This window comes from Clytia hemisphaerica, unplaced genomic scaffold (genome assembly GCF_902728285.1).
Source record: "Clytia hemisphaerica strain Z4C2 unplaced genomic scaffold, Clytia hemisphaerica genome assembly, whole genome shotgun sequence".
NCBI classification, from domain to species: domain Eukaryota; kingdom Metazoa; phylum Cnidaria; class Hydrozoa; order Leptothecata; family Clytiidae; genus Clytia; species Clytia hemisphaerica.
In genome coordinates this window covers 180,316-198,081 of record NW_027103756.1, presented here as the reverse complement: position 1 = coordinate 198,081, position 17,766 = coordinate 180,316, and the positions used below count along the sequence as shown (strand labels likewise).

The 17,766-nt window shown below is 35.4% G+C and overlaps 1 protein-coding gene across 1 annotated transcript in view; it reads left to right on the top strand.

Annotated features, from left to right (window-relative positions):
- The first annotated feature begins 6,761 nt into the window (after positions 1–6,761).
- LOC136805513 (uncharacterized) overlaps positions 6,762–17,766 on the top strand; it is a 51,571-nt gene continuing 40,566 nt past the window's right edge. The window contains exons 1-10 of the mRNA XM_067062081.1: positions 6,762–7,025; positions 7,839–7,969; positions 8,575–8,710; positions 9,193–9,448; positions 9,641–9,821; positions 10,525–10,614; positions 11,489–11,707; positions 13,051–13,161; positions 13,631–13,988; positions 16,888–17,137. Of these exons, the coding sequence (XP_066918182.1) occupies positions 6,818–7,025; positions 7,839–7,969; positions 8,575–8,710; positions 9,193–9,448; positions 9,641–9,821; positions 10,525–10,614; positions 11,489–11,707; positions 13,051–13,161; positions 13,631–13,988; positions 16,888–17,137 (1,940 nt within the window). The 5' untranslated portion in view covers positions 6,762–6,817. The remainder of the gene's footprint in view (positions 7,026–7,838; positions 7,970–8,574; positions 8,711–9,192; positions 9,449–9,640; positions 9,822–10,524; positions 10,615–11,488; positions 11,708–13,050; positions 13,162–13,630; positions 13,989–16,887; positions 17,138–17,766) is intronic.

Sequence of the window (17,766 nt, the reverse complement as noted above, 5' to 3'; positions counted from 1 at the left end):
AATTTTATAATTGCAAATTTAACCGCTAAAAATCGCGAATTTTTGAACCAAAAATACATTCAAATATAGCGCTTTTGATTCTCTAAAACAAGCAAAAAAAAATTCCATAACTATATTTGACTATCAAAAGTTACAGGCATTCTTGTTTCCACTGCCAATTATATCTGGACAGACTTTAGTACTATATTTCTATAAAACTTTCCATTTTGTTAAGGGAAGACTTCTTGCCTTACAAATTTGGCGAATTCGGCAACATTTTTCACTCAAAAATTTTCATGGAAATCCATCTATACGCTATTTCCAATTTTTTGATAAGGTACAGATGATGGTCCTTGATTTGTTACCGTAACCTGCCGTCGTAATCCCAACTTTTAATTCAATATTTTATTTCGTTTTCATCTCAGCATACTTTAATTGGATTAATTTTCGTAAGCTGTAATTTTGCGAGGCAAAAGGTTCGTTTTTTTGAATTTATATTCACTAATCGGCGATTGCAAAACAAAAGTTTTGCGTGTATTGAATTTCGCAACTCAGTTTTCTCTCGCAATTTAGCAAGATTTTATTTTCGTGAATGAAAGGCAAACATTTGCAAAAAAGCGAAAATATAAATTCGCGAAAATTAATCCAATTAAAGTAGACTTTATTTTGCTTTAATTGAGATGGGGGTGTAGAAAAATCATTCAACTCGTCGAAGGGTACGAAATCCCAGATCTTCGTTACACTGAGCTTCTCCGCTTAGTAATGCCCCCCGTCTTTCTATCGATGTTTTTGCAAATGTTCCCTTATCGTCATAAAAAAGCCAAACCAATTATGAATTTGCATGTGTGAGAAGTAATCGTAATTCACAAATTGATCCGTCTTTTGTCTACAACAACGCACTCCATCGTTGTGCCATTTTTTAATTATGCTATTAAAATTTGTTGAAATCAAATTTTTTTCATGTGATAGAGTTGGCGCGTGTTCAGTATGTTGTTGTTATGAAATTAGCACCGTTGCAAGTTGTGGACTTTGAAGAAAATTTTTTGGTCATCTTTGGATTAACGACGTTTTCGATTGAAGTTTCTGTTTGGATCAATGTATGGTAATCTAAAAAGGAATAAGGTAGAAGCTTATTTTGTGAAAGTTTCATTGCTATAACTTTTCTAGGTTAAAAGATATAGCATCGTTTAGTCAAAAAACGCTGTTTTTCGTTGCAAGTTATGGCCGTTTACGGTTCCTATCTCTAAAGAAGGGTGTCGAAATTAGAAGACGTATGTCGACATTAGACCAACTTACGGTAATCGATAAATAATCGATAAGTAATTGATGGATTAGATATCGATTAACCGATAGAATCGATAGGTAATCAGACCTTCAAAAAATCTTGAGTATTGATCAGCGATCGATTATTTCCTAGCTATCGATTACTTATCAATCACATATCGACTATATACAACCTATTGATTACTTATCAATCATGTATCGATTGTTAACAATCATCAATTACTTATATCGTTCATGCATTGATTACTTATCAATTATTTACTTATCTTCGATCACGTATCATTATCGATTATATATCGATCGTGACCGACTATTGACTACATTCAGTTAGTCACACTAGGAAATTAAGCTTTCAGAAAAAACAACATCAGTCATCTACAGGATACATTTCAACAACAAGGATGAGAGTTACTTGAATCAAGTTCGCAAGACAATATTAATTAAAAATTGAAAGTTGGAAACAAAATAAAACGTGCAGCAGCCAAAATCAACCAACCAAAATTTGTCATTCAATTCCCGAGACAGCGCTTCGATTTTTAAGACCTTGTTTATACGCTAAAGTAAAAACAATTCCGCACATGTAAATGGGTCATTGTTTGAGGTCCGGCGAAATTTCCGGGAGATAGCCTATCCGGTGGTGCGCGGATCTAGGTGGGTTCCGCCTCCCCCGTAGATCTTTTTCTTGGGAAGTTGATCTTCAAATTAGTTTTCAAGGTTGGCTTGGCTCAAATTTTTTCATCTATGGCTCAAATTTTAGGCAATTTCTCAAAGTTTTTGAAAATGTTAATTTCATTAAAAAGCGCCGGGTTATTTTTTCATGAATCCCCTTAGAAGTTTTGCGGCTCATTTCTTCGCTTGAGAGTCAAGTAAACGATATAGCGCTTTCGCATCATTAATCTTTGATACGCATTTTGGCGGGACGCTAGTGTGACTAACTGACATTACCAGCCCTTTTTACGCTGGGCCTTATTCCACCAACAAGCCCAAAAATAACGCTAATAAGGTCCGGCGTGAAAAGGGCCAAGATAAGCTATTTAATGAAGTAAAGAAAATTTCTGGAATTCGCCAAATCTCATACCGATCGTATTACTTTGAATAAACGCCCGCTTTCGAATTAATAATGCTCCTCAAAAAAGGCAAACTATGCTTATAAAAAAATGAGTGTAGTAGCTTTTCTAGGCCCTATGCTGGATTCAATTCAAAAGTACATCCCAATCAAGATCAGCGAAAAATGTTGCTTTTAATTTTGCGAAAATGGCAAAAATTCAAGAAATTTAATCTCGCGAAGGCAAAATTTAATCCAATTAAAGTACCACTCCCTAAAATCTGATAAATAATCAATCACAAATCGATAGTTGATCGATTAACTATTTGATCGATGATTAATCAATTTTTGATCGATATGTAATCGATCAAAAGCTGTGATCGATAGCCGATCAATTTTTAATTGATACTTAATTTAATCGAAGTATAATCGATAAACAATCAATGACAAAATTGATCGATAAATAATCGAGCTTTGAAAAAATCTTGAGTATCGATTACCTATCGATTCTATCGGTTAATCGATATCTAATCCATTGATTACTTATCAATTATTTAACAATTACTCAAGATTATTGATTATATCGATTAACTACGCCTGGATTATCTCAGCTGGGAAAATGGCTGAACCTGTTCCTAGTTAATTTCTACAAATCCCCCCCCCCCCTACACTTTATTTCGCAAAATGAACTGATGAACACTTATAAAAAGATATGATTTACCATTTTTAGATTGCGTCTTATTTTTCTGTGATCACTATATTCTCACCTCACGTGAGGTTGAGACTCAGCGTCCTCATTGTAAGATTCTTAGAGCTTCCTATTTATTTTTTTTCACTAAAGTCTGTCAGTTCTATTGTTTACATGCAAAATCTTTACATGACACATGATGACGTCAATGTTTTGGTGGCATACCGTAACTTCGTGTAATGATGACATACCGTGAAGTCAGTTAACTTGCATCAGTGGAGGGAAACTTGCATAGCCATCAAATGACTGACCAATCAAAGCAGCAAAACTTCAAAACAAATTAACTTTGCTGCTCCGCTCGCAGCTCTTCTCTACCATTTTTATTTTGATTTAGGTTTATATCATTCATTTGAGAGCTATGCATTTTAGCCTCCATTGATGCAAGTTACCCAATCTCACGGTACTTTGTCTAATTCTGCCATAGTAACTACCGTAACTTGGTCTAATGTCGACATCCCTCCTCTAATTTCAACACTCTTTTTATTAGCTGAAATTGATAGAAAGGTTGAAACGTTTTTACTTTGCTTAATGGGTCAGAGAGAAATAATTCTTTTTCAATCAGTGATTCAAGCTTTCATATTATTCCTGTCTCTAAAGAAGGGTGTTGGAATTAGACAAGGGACGTTGATATTAGACCAATTTACGGTATCTGGTTGTTAAGATGGATAAAACCTCTTGACTCGGGTAACTTAATACATGTCCCAAAAATGCATTAATTTTTCCGCCCCAGTTCCAGTCCCTAAACCATAACAAACTATACATTTTTGGAAGCGTATTTGGATGAAGAATACCGTATTCGATGTAACTTACACATTCTTTCTCAGAAGAATTTGAGTTTTTTTAAGAAAACGTGATTATGACGTCATTATTTATGACGTAATAATTTTAAAAAGTTGAATATCTCAAGAAATAATATTCAAAATTTTATGAAATTTGGACCAATGATAGAACTCATCAAGAAGAGGAGAATTTATTTTAAAAAATTTGAAAATTTGCTGATGTCAGCATTTTATCGCAAAAGTTCGAATTCTTGCAATTTCTGCTGACGTCATTAATTTTAGGAAATACTTTTAAAACTTTTTGAAACATCTTAATGTACTTTATCACTGGTCCGAATTTCATTAAGTTTTGATTTATATTCCTCGAGATATTCAACTTTTTGTATTTATGACGTCATCAATTATGACGTCATAATCAGGTTTTCTTAAGATATCTCTAATTATACTGAGAAAGAATTTAAGTTACACCGAATACGGTATTGTACATCCAAATACGCTTCCAAAAATGTATAGTTGGTTATGGTTTAGGGACTGGAACTGGGGCGGAAAAATTAATGCAATTCCGGGACATGCATTAAGTTGCCCGAGGAATAAGCTGTTTTGAAAAATCACTCTAACTACTCGTAGCTACTTTGCAGACCAGATAGTTGCTATGGTGGAATAAGACAAGGTATGTCGACATTACACAATGCTACGGTATATACCTGAAAATATAAACAAAAAATTTATTATTTTTTCATAAATTATGTTACCTTATATTAAATTATACAAAACAAAAGCAAGTCTATGAGTTCAGGCCGCCAGCCTAGGGAGCCCAAGCCTAATATATTTTCTCTAACAGACTTCAGGGGAAAACAAAAGTGATCGATATTCTCCGAAGGTAAAACTTACTAAAAAAGCCCATCAACAAAAAGATGTCGTTTGAGGTTGAGAATGGCTCCTGTGAAGTAGAAAAAAATTGACAATTCTTTTTGTCCTTCCCGTGAGCTAAAAAAGATTACAGGTTTTTTTTAATAAGGAACCTTAAGTTCGCCTTGAGTTCCTTATTTTTCCAGAGAATTTCAGTGCAGCTGGAACTTCAATATTTGAGGATTACAATTTTACCAGCTTTTTAGCAATTTTTGCCTCGCTAACCCAAATCCCACAACCTCTTTAGCTTAAGGAAGATCAAAAATAGAGTTTTTTAGAGTTCCAAAAAAAATGCATTGGTAAAATTTTTCATCTTCATAGGATCAATTCTCAACCAACCACAAAATATATCATTTTGGTCGATGGGTTTTTTTTCTGATGTTCTTCCTTCAAAGAATATCGATCACTTTCGTTTTCCCCTTTAGTGCGTGAGAAAAAATGATTAACTTGCGTTCTCGCGCGGGTGAATACAGATATGAGACGGCAATCATGGCCAAGGGCGCTACTTAGTTAACCTGTTAACCGCCTTATTTTGCGCCCATGATATAATGATCCAAATACGGGGCTGTTACAATGATAAACTACAGTATCTGATTTTGTAAGTATTTATTTAATTGTTTTTTTGCCGACTTAGCTATTTTACAAATCTCGGAAAAGCTGCTGAGATTGGGTTTGCTAAGTATGTAACTTTTGTATAATTATAACAATTTACTACAGTACAGAAAAATACGTTTATTGAATGCTGTTTCGTCCATACTTGTGTGCAAGTTCAAGTCTAACTTTCCATTCCTTGATGTGTTTTCTTATTCTCAGCCTCAAGTTCCTCATAAACGTGTTCCTTATTAAAAAAAACGTGTATGGGTTTTTGTCAATCAAGGCCAAAATCAGCAAAAAGCTGATGTTTTCTCTAAATCTTAGAATCAGGATAAGATCTTCACTGATAAAAGCTAGAGCCTGAACCTTTCATGTCCAAAAAGTCCCAAAATCCCTGAAACACTTTGTCTGAAACACTTTTTCGGAACCTTTCATGCTTTTTTTGGTGTTTTTGGCAAAAAAGTTTTCCAAAAACACCTTACCTCCTCTCGAGGTGGTGCGTTTTCAGCATTTTTTGTGTTCTTGGGATTTCCATAAATCAATCTCAATTTTCTCCACAAAATCCAAGCCAAAATGCATTACCTGAAACACCAGCAAGTTTCTGAACCATTCAGTCTTTCCTCTGGTGTTCAAGGTATTTTTCAAGATGATTTCGAAGCTCTTGCACTGTCCTGTCAGAACCAATCAGATAAAAATTGAGTGTGAAAATCGGGAAAAAATGTTTTAACAGTGGGCTTCAACAGGACCTTCGGTGCTTCTAGAAATTGTAAAAACTGTTCAAAAGTGTTTTCTGCAAATCAGGTATACAAGCAATGTGTTTTTAAAGACATGAATTATTCAGGCTCCTAGGGATAATATAATATCAGTTTGTTTGAACAATTATTGACTCAGAAGAGCTTGATTTTAGAATAGAAGAAAGAAATTTTATCATGTTAAAGTATTGTGATTATGTTTTAATTCATGATATGCACCACTGGAGAGTCTTCTGAAAACTTTGACAATATTCCACCCAATACGTCACTTAAACAATAGAAAAAGTGACGTATTGGGTAGAACAAAACAGAAAAGTTGCATAATTTCGTGAATTCATTGCAGTGGTGCATATCATGAATACTGGTTGTTTGGTGATTTCTTCTACAATTGGCTGTTGTGATAGACCACAACACTTTTTACACTTCTTCATCATAAACCTTACTGAGGCCAGGCTGTTCTTATTTACTATGCACTTTGGACTTCAAATTTTTCCAATCCTGTTCTAATTTAAAGGGCAATATTTAAGTATTTTAAAGGCCTCTATTTTACCACTTTAGTGCTTAAATTGGTTAAAAATTTCAGTCATTCCATGCTAAGTGTTGTTCATAAATTCTTCAATATTTTGACCTTTTTCAAGATCCTTGTTCTTAAAAGAGTTGATTTTTAGTACATTTTCATTGCAAAATAAATAAGAGATTTTCCAAATAGTTATAAAGAATATTGAAAATGTCATCATTCGTGATTGGGATAGATGTAGGAGGGACAAACACAGATGTGGCGATCGTTCAAGGTCACAAAGTTGTCGGTTGGAACAAATCATCAACAACTCCAAACATCATTGACGGTGTTATTCAATCCATTGAGAAATCGTTGAAGAATACAGAAGAGAATGGCCATCCAAATATTCGAAATGAAATCACCAGAATCAGTATTGGTGAGTGTTGAGACTTTGTGTATTGTTTTCGAGAATTTCTAGCATCTAATGGTATTTTTGTCTCGATCCTCCGTCTAATATAATATTTATGAACATCATTCATGAGAGTGCTCGATACTACTTAGAGCTAATTAATCAAAATTATAATGTTAAAAAAAAAAAAACACAGGATCGGTATTGGTGAGTTTTGAGACTTCATATATTGTTTTTGAACATCATTCATGAGAGTGTTCAATACTATGTAGAGCGAAATTCATAAATTATTTCAAAATTTCGAAGTTAAGAAAAGTGCATTACTTTAAGTTTCATGCCCAACGACAATCATCAGACTTACAAATAAATATTTATTTAAGAATTCATTCAGAATAAGAAGTTCTTAATCAGTTTTTGACAGGGTTTCTGTTTGTCACATATCAGAAAGTGACATTTTGTCTCAAATTTCAGCAAATTGTGATCTGCATTAATATTATTGTTTTAAATTTTAACTTTTATAAATGATAATTTATCTTGAAGACTGAATCTTTTAAATCACACTGTAAAGCTTCTGGCCTAATAAATATTATAAAAACTAGCTCTCCATAGTCCATGATACTAGATTCAGCCAGATTCATTTTTTGGCTTGTAAAAAGCTTTGATGCTACTTTGAATTTTGAAAACAAAACAAAAACAAAAAACAACTTTTCAAAAATGATTTGTGTGCTAAGAATGGGTTGAAATCTTGCATTATTTATTTTGGAAGCTCTTTACTTGACTATAGGATGATCTTGACTTTTCAAATCATTCCCCAAATTTTTATTTATTCATATTTCATAGGTACAACCCACTTCATCAACGCCGTCATTAAACGGACTGGCTTAACAAAAACAACATGTATCAGATTATGTGGAGTGTCTTCGCAAGCCCTTCCACCTTTTTCAGATTTTCCAAAAGACCTCAAGGAAAAAGTAAGCATAATATAATAACCACTTTAGAAAATGTCGTCGCATCAAAATAAAAAAGCTTTTTTAAGTCCATTTTCTGGAAATTGAGTTATGACCATACCGATGCTTTGCACCCCATTTTTTATCGATTTTTTGGCTTAAATCCATCACAAACCACCTAAAGTGGCCTAATTTTAAGCTTTTAGAAAAATAAGAATTTTACTTTTCACTTTATTTTCAGGGTAAAAAAGCCTTAAGTCACATCAAAATATTTGAGACAAAGGGGATTTCCCTGTGAAATTTTAAACACCACAAATGATTTTTAAGCGTGTTAAACTACAGTTGAAAAGTAGAGTTTTAACACGAGACTTTAGATCCAAGACTAGGACCTTAGGATCTCAGGATTTAAAAGCTCAACAATTTGCTCCAACATGGCTTTGAATATAGCCCAGAAGCCAACGAACCCCTCCAAAATCGAATTATTCAATGAAAGAATGTGGAAGTGTTAAAATAGCAATTCTCGTCTGAACTTTAAATTCTGAAAAACGTGAAAATACACTAAAATTTCAATATATTTCGACCATGATTGTAACCTTTGGTTTTCTCTCAACAAAAATCTTCATTTGCAGATAGACGGTGAATGTTATTTGGTGAATGGTGGTTTTGAGTTCGATGGAAGAGTCATCACACAAATTGATGAAAAAGAAATTATTGATGTTATCAAAAAGATTCAACAAAACGGTGTCAAACATGTTGCCATCTCTGGTAAGTGCTGTTTAAGCCCATGTTCAGACGTTTCGGTTCCGTTTCGTTCCGGTACGGTTTCCTTTAAGGATCGAGAGTGTTGGTATTTGTTTCGGAACGTTTCGGAGCAAGAAAACGGAACAGTTCCGTTCCGATAAGATAGTTAAGCAAAGCCGTTTCGATCTGTTTTGCTTTGTAACGTGTTCTTTTTTGACGTTTCGAATTTTGACGCTCACAAAAGTTTCGGAACCGTTTCGTTTTGGAACGATACGGAGCAGTAATGTCTGAACTTGGTCTAAAGATAAAATATACAATATACGATTACAGCTGATAATTTTATTAGTTTCAATAAATTCGAACCAATCAGAAATAAATGTCATGTAAAAAGCACATAAAAATTTCGAGTAAAAGCGTAATTTGTCTTCAGACTTTAATTTTGCAACCTGTGTATTTTACCTTTTTACTGTCATATCGGATGTATCTCATTTCTCACTCTCAACCAGGTATCTTTTCCCCTATGGATGATTCTCAAGAGAAAGTTGTCGAAAACTTGATCAAAACGCATGCACCAGAATTGACATACACAACATCCTGTTCCCTTGGTTACCTTGGTTTGTTAGAACGTGAAAATGCTACCATTTTGAATGAAAGTTTGAAAGAGTTGTGTCGTAAAACCATATCCGGTTTTCGGACAGCTTTGTCCGATATTGGTTTGAAGTGTCCGGTTTTTTTCACACAAAACGATGGTACACTTATCAGGTAATTTGGGCTCTTTTCTGAAAAATATATAAGACCAAACGTCTTTGATTATAGTAATCCCAAGGGTATCCTGCAAATGGTGTGCACTAAAATGTAAACTGAAATAATTTTTGCAATGTTTTGATTTTTGATAATCGTGATTGGATTAAGATTGTAATACCTCTTTTTTTATGAAGTTTTCTTCCTCAACAGTGAGCAGCAGACGTTGGACTTTCCAGTCTTCACCTTTTCATCGGGTGCCACGAACAGTATGCGAGGTGCCGTACATTTATCGTCACTTAAAAACGCAATTATCGTCGACATCGGTGGTACGTCAACAGATGTCGGTGTTTTAGTCAACGGTTTCCCCCGTGAAGCTTCAACAAGAGTCAAGGTGAGTCTTCTCAATACACCTATCTACCCTAGTGGCGCAGTGAGCCTTTTTTTTTTCTTCTTTTTTTCTTTATAATTTGAGAAACTACATTACACTTACGAACATATACTACTTACAAAACGAACACAGAAAAATAGATAGCTCCTCCCCCGCAAGGCACTAAGTGATATCGCCAGGGGTACTAAACTATAAAATAAAAGAAAAACTTAAAGAAAAAACCATCTCTAAAAGAAAAAATATATATTAGAGCTATGTAAGGAGATAATCAAACTAAAATAAGGCACCGCTAAACCTTTCAGAGTCAAGAATAAATTCAATGACAAGATTAATTATTATGTTATTTATGTTGAAAGGTAATTCTGGATCACAGTACAACAAAAGGTTGAAGAGCTTAGAAGGGCTTAGTGGATAAATATTTATGTCTAGGTTCAGAAGTTTGTTGAACAAAAGATGTCTTGCCTGAGAGAGTGAGCTTTTGGGGGACCGGTAATGAATTCCCAAGAAAACTTCTTTCTATGACGGTATCGCAAACACGAGCCTTCTCTATTTATGTTGTTTTTCAGTTTACACTTTAGGTGTAATCATTATAGTTAAGTCAATCGGCCATTTGAAGTGCAATGATAATTGTTGATATATCCAGATGATATATTGTACTGTAAAAAGGTTGTTATTAAAGCTGTAACTTTGATGTCTTCCGTCTTAGGTAGCAGGCGTGAACACGAATTTTCGGATGCCGGACGTTAGGTCAATCGGACTTGGAGGTGGTTCAATCGTCAATCAAAACAAAGATGGGGTAAGAGAATGGGCTTTTCCAGAAAATGTTTGTACATTGGGGGTGGAGGATATACTGTCCGGGAGGTAGTGAAAAATCTACAAAATTTGCCCCTTTGTCAGGGGAGTAAACTTACTCTGTTTGGGGGTAATTTTGCTCTGTTTGAGGGTAAGTTTGCATGTCCAGGGAGTCAACTGATACTCGTCCGGGGGTCAAAAATCACAATGTCCGGGGTGTAAATTTCCAAAAAATGTTATATCCTCCACCCCCCCCCCCATATTCATTTTTTTTCTGGAAAAGCCCAATTTAGTTTGTGTGCATTATGCAAAACATAACACGAACAGCAATTGTTTAGGCTACTTGAAATCAACAAATAACTTCCAAAATTCATTTGAGCCCGAGTCAAATAAGGCTGTTTTTTGATAAGAAATAACTTTTCTCCAAGTCTTTACTTTTGCTTGCGTTGGGAGTATATATGTTTTATGAGCCACCTTTTAACACTTTAAATCCAACCTATGAATATATGAAGTTTTTTGGTGATCTTACAAAATCAATGACGTTGGAAGTTGATCAATAAAAAAATGTAGACCATTTGTTTAAATTTTTATCCAACATATTTTGAATGTCGAAGTGTTCTTAATTAATGGTGTGCACTGTATGTAATATTAAAAAGAAGACATTCTGTTGTCAAATAGAGCATATGCCATTTCACTGTTGAAAGTAATCATGGGTAATCAGGACCACCGCGGTCTGTTGACGACTTTCTATTGGTCTAAATCTTGGATGTTTTTGTGTCTAACCAACGGGAAACCGTTATGGGGGCGCAATCAGTCCTGATTACCCATGATTCATTTCGACTGTGAAATAGCCTATCGACTTTTTTCACCATTTTTAGATTGTGGCCGTTGGTCCAGGAAGCGTCGAGTATAGGCTAAAAGAAGAAGCGTTGATCTTCGGTGGCAAAACACTCGTGGCGACAGATATCGCGGTGGCGAGTGGTCTGAGCAAAGGGATTGGTGACGAAACAAAGGTGTCCCATTTGCCGAAAGACTTGACGGAGAAAGCTGTTGATGTTATTCAGAAAGCTGTTGAAAAAGCTGTCGATTCTGTCAAGGTTCGTTTCTTTCATTGGGCTCTTCCAGAAAAAAATCCGTTCATAGAAGGTGGAGTATGAATTGTCCAGGGGTTCCAAAAAAGTCCTAGAAATTGCATTGTCCAGGGGGTAAATCTGCGATGTCCAGGGGTAATTCATTTAAAAAAATAATTTATCCCCCACCCCCAATGAATGGATTTTTTCTGGAAGAGTTCATTAAACGATTTTATCGTCCGCCAGAGGAATAGTTAACTTATATACTTCGGAGTTGACAGCCATGGTGGGTGATGGCCGGAAAAAATAGCGACGGTAGACTTTGGAACAAATAATTTACTGTTTACATTTCAAACACCTCCGCTACTGCTTACTCCGCCGGGACAAGGTAGAGTTTTAACAAGCTCTTAATTGATTCTAACATGTAATAAAAGCATTTTTCTAACTTTTTCTAAAAAACGCATCATCTCTATCTATTCAAATGACCAATTAGTGAGCTATCTTATAAAAACCCCAGCTGGTATCACTCCGCCCGGGCTAAACTCCGTTTTTCAAGTTCATCCCGCCTCCTAAACTATTCCCTTTTTAGTGACCTTGATAGGATTGTCTACTCCTCCATTTGTTTAATGTTTCTCAACCAATGAGCAGCCTAGAAGTTAGACGATGTTATCGTCCGTTACAGTAATAGTAAAGGCGGGAAAATATGGCGGATGGCGTTATGGCGGTATACGGAAAAAAAATCGGCGGGAGAGTTTCGAAGACTGACTCTACCGACTGTAAACTCTTTTCGGCAAAAAAAACCGATTTTTTTTTAGATAGTGATTCGTCTTAGACTATAACATAGTCTACCTAGAAGTCTAAAGTGATTTATTCATAGAGGACCTTCTGTTATCAAACTTACTCATATTTTCATTCTCTTAAAATGTTTCAAAATTAGTGTCAAAACTTTTGCTCATTCGAAAAAGTAATTTTATATTCGTTTTGAACTTTGAACAAACAGTATCCGCTAAAACCCTATTGAAAATATCTCCTGCTACTTTGATAATTCGTGCATAAGTTTAATCTCTTAATAGAACTTATTTTGGGCGAGGAGTCATGACCAACCATTTTTGCGATGGCATGATGATAAATCAGTCAATTTTTGCCTGAAAATGAGTGTTTTGGCAATTAATAGGGGTTAATTTCATTCATCGCAAAATATTAATTTTGACTTACTTTGTCGAGGCAATTATTTTAATTTTGATGAAAACTAGTTTTGACGAGATAGCAAATAAATTAGTTTTGGATCTGATTATTTCAAAATGCGCCATAATTAGTTCGCTTAGTGTAAATATTCAATCAATCAATCTGATACTACATTTTCTTTCCAGCTTTCAAAGGAAGATTATGCAGTAGTGTTAGTTGGTGGTGGAAGCATTCTGATTGATGTCAACAAACCTTTTGCTGGAGCTTCCCAAATTATTAAACCGCCCTTCTATCAGGTAAACCGCCCCTCTAATACCAGAGTACCTCCTGTGATAACAGGGGCCCCCAGCGGTTTGCGTGAATGCGCGAAAATTTAAAAAAAATTGCGTGAATGGGTGAATTGGAAAGCTTCGCGTGAACAAAATTTGCGTGATTGCGTGAATTGAAGGTCCGCTGCGAGGCCTCATAACACCAAAAATCTCTAGTATTTTCATTATAGCTTTTCATGTTTGTTAAGTTACGTAACTTCTGCCATTATGGAAGCAAACGTTCGATTTGCGTAAGAGATCGCCTTCTATAGATTCGAATGTGTTCTTCGATAATGGTGGTAATTACGTAACTTACCTAACCTATAGAACATACCCCTATCAAGTTTTGAATGAGAGTATATGGTTTATTGAGAATCTGTTCTATTCAAGGTATACCAGGTTTTATCATTTTCCAAATTTCAGTTTAGATTCAGTTTATCTATTTTCCTACTTAAAGGTAGCAAACGCAGTCGGAGCAGCTTTGAGTCAAGTCAGCGGAACTTTCGACAAATTAATTGAAATGAACGATGATCAAAACACACGGCAGACGATCCTCCAGCAAGCAAAAGATTACGCTATAGAGCAGGCTGTTCAAAATGGCGCCATTCGTAGCACCTGCGCCATTTTGGATATTCAAGAGATTAACATGACGTACGTAGCTCTACCTCGTAAACGTCTTACTGTGAAAGCAGTTGGAGATCTACAAGACGTTTCAACGGAAACAAACGTGGAGGGAACACAAATAGGATCAGGAGACGTTCGTTTTGAAAGTAACGATGATGCAAAAGAAAGCAAAAAATCAAATGAGAAGTCAGGTAAAGCTAACCTTAGACTATGTTATAGTCTAAGACGAATCACTATCTAAGAAAAAAGCCCAAAGCCGAAGAAAATTCGCAAACAGATTTTTTTACCGAAAAGAGTTTACAGTCGGTAGAGTTGCCAGTCTTAGACTATACGATTTTGGCGCAAAATACAAAAACAGCCAAAATCGTATGAATTTGAGTTTCTGTATGCGAGGCCAGCCGTGTTCGGTATTCGAAAAAATCAAAACAAAAAGAAAACTGGCGGGAGAGAGAAACTGAGATTCCAAGAAATAATATCTTTCTTTTGGATTGCCTCTCCCTTTTATTCCCTTTATATTTTCTTGGAACTACACCTTCTTTTCTAAGAATAACAAATTTTTATCAATTCATTTTTTAAATAAGTTTGTAACTTCTTTGCAACAAGAATATCTAGCTAAACTTTATAAAATTCCTTAAAAAACATGAAATCATGCAAGTTTGTTGGTTTGTATTTTTTTGCCTGAGGATTGATTATAATCATTATTATTTTTCCTTTTACATTGCTCAAAGACAAAAGCAGATGAAAATTATTGAAAGTATAAAATGCTTGCAGTTTGTGACTTTCCTGTTGATAAAAAACACAGTGGATGAAAATTCTCATGATAATTTTTGCACGGAAAGTAAAAAAGTTCCAGCTTGTAAATTGTAAAAAGCTTTTGCAGTATGTCGATCTTGCTATGAATCTGAGCTTGAATTTCTTTTCTACCCAAAAAGTTTTAGAGACGTTGAAAAGAGTATGAAAAGAGAATCATCCATATTAAGAAATCCCCAGAAATTATAAAGCTTAAAATGGAAAAATACCAATCAGTAAAAACCCTAAGGCAGATTTAAAATGACACTAAAATTCTGATAAATAATAACTGATAAATAAGTAGTTCAATCATGATAAAAAAAATGATTCTAAACTGTTCTCCGACAGTACCATGATATTATAGTAAATTTTTCCAAGTCATAATCTCAAAATATACCTGGACGTCAAGTGAAAAGTTTTAAGTCATAATAACACATAAGTAACAATCTCAATTTATACCAGGGCTTCTGTAAAATATTCCAAGTCATAATCTCAAATTGTACGAGGACGTCAAGTGAAATATTCCAAGTCATAATCTCAAATTGTACGAGGACGTCAAGTGAAATATTCCAAGTCATAAATCTCAAATTGTACAAGGACGTCAAGTGAAATATTCCAAGTCTCAATCTCAAATTGTACGAGGACGTCAACTGAAATATTCTAAGTGTCAATCTCAAATTGTACGAGGACGTCAAGTGAAATATTCCAAGTCATAATCTCAACTTATACCCAGAACGTCGATTGAAATATTGTCTTAATCTCAAAGATCCAGGATACTGTGCCAAATATTTCATTTCGGTATCGTGCTCTTCTGCAAATTACTGACAAACATTCTCATTATTTTCCCATGCATCCAACAACAGTTCAATTTCTGATTTAATAGCTTACCTAAAAAAATTTAGAATAATAATCTGATAATTTTTACAGAGTATACCTAAAACTTGAATTTTTAACTAGGTAATGAACTTCTCGACAATTCAAATCAAAATGAGAAGTCCCAAATTTTGAGGAAGTGAAAGTTGTCGTACAGTTGTAAAAGCAGTTTTAAAAATCCACAATAAACTTTGTTTGAATTTTTCAAGTTGTCAAAGAACTGCTAACACAAGATGGAAATAACTATTAAGAGTGGAGATATGAGGGCATTCACATATTTAATGAAACACTGCCTGTGATTCCTAAGATTCATAATAAATACACAAAGTGACTTACCTTATAGTTTCTGTGTCTTTTTGCTGTTGACTTCAGTTGAAAAATCATTTTAAAAACAGGAAAGAGTACTCCCTTAACTAAGTTATCTGGAAGTCTCAATAAAACAAATGAACCAAGAAGAAAAAATCCATAATGAGCTGGATTTTCTGTTTTCAGAGAAAAGCCACAGCCATCCTGTCTTGTGCTTCTACCAGCGTGTTTTTGTTCGTTTGAACCAAGCTCGGCCTTTAAACTTAGGCAATTTTCACCACGGAGCGACTAACCAGTCTCACTGGTTAGTCCAAGCAAAACCGCAAAACAGTTTTTATGCCAAAGAGTTATCGTCCGTTTCTTCGAAACTCTCCCGCCGATTTTTTTATTTTTTCCCGTATACCGCCATAACGCCATACCGCCATATTTTCCCGCCTTTACTATCATTGTAACGGACGATAACATCGTCTAAGCTAACCTGAGATCAGATTGTGATCGTTTTCGGCCCACCACGCTGAAGCTCTAAAGGGATTGGTGAAAACATAACAATCTGATGAATATGCTATCTCAAAATCGTAAGGACCGCGCTCGTCTAAAAGGACTGGAAAGGACTTTCCGGCGCACAACAAGATTCTTGTTGTAGAATTTTCCGCGGGATGGCTATTTTGAAGGACCTTCAGAGGTTTTTACCGTGTGCGTAAGAAAATTACAAACACATTACATTATCATTCCTCTCCGACGGCAAATTGACCCGCACCTTTAGAGCTTTAGCATGGGCGGCCGCCATTTAATTGACAGACTTTTGCTCTAATTCAACATGACAATCATGATAAAGAAAAGTTCTTTTAAACACATGTTGAGTCACACAATTTTCAATGACAAGACGACTTCTAATCGGTGCGCTGTACAAAAATATCGGATTCATTTTTGACATACTTTACAAAAATTCTCATATCTTCTAAACTAGATTAGCTATGTTGATGAAACTTTCAGGAAATGTTTGAAATAGGATATCGGTGGCATCTGTTTGAATGGTATAGCACAAGTAGCAAAGGCTACGTCAAAATTTCAATTGTTTTTTTTTTTTTTTTGGCACACCCGGTATTTCTCTTCTTTTTTCAGAAACCGAACTTCAACAAACCACTGATGAAAACCAACCTCGCACCAGTCCTCAAACGACAATAGTGGAGGATTACAAACCACACGTCAATGAACAAGGGGAATGGGAACTAAGTTTGTATGATGTTGAATGTTTGGCGTTAGGAGCGGGCGTTCTTGGGTGTGGAGGTGGTGGTAGCCCGTACTTGGGAAAAATGGAATTGTTGAGATGTATCGAGGACGGTTTTACACCAAGGATTATTCACCCTGAAAGGTAAGAAGAGTTTGAGGCTTTTTGAACAGGTTTTAATGTGAAGGCTTTTGATTGAGGAAGGTTTTACACCAAGGATTATTCACCCTGAAAGGTAAGAAGAGTTTGGGGCTTTTCGAACAGGTTTTAATGTGAAGGCTTTTGATTGAGGAAGGTTTTACACCAAGGATTATTCACCCTGAAAGGTAAGAAGAGTTTGGGGCTTTTTGAACAGGTTTTAATGTGAAGGCTTTTGCGTTTTTCCGCTAACTTCAATGAGCTTAAAAAGAAGTCCATTTGGCGCTCTCTATTTCGATTTTCAAGGGGAATTGGATTTCATCGAATAAGGGGAGCGTATCGAATAGTAGAGCGTCGTTTATGAGAGTTTCTTGTTGACGGCGGCGACTTTAAATTTCATCGAATAAGGGAGCTTATCGAATAGTAAAACGTCGAATTGGGCTTTTCCAGAAGAAATTTGAATAGGGGGCAGGGGTGGAGGATATAAAATTTTTAAGTGATTTACCCCCGGACAAAGTGACTTTTGGCCCCCTGGACAACGGGTTTTTTACCCCCCCCCCCCAAACAAGCATCAGTTGACCCCCGGACAACCCAAATTACCCCCGGACAGAGCAAATTTACTCCCCGGACAATGC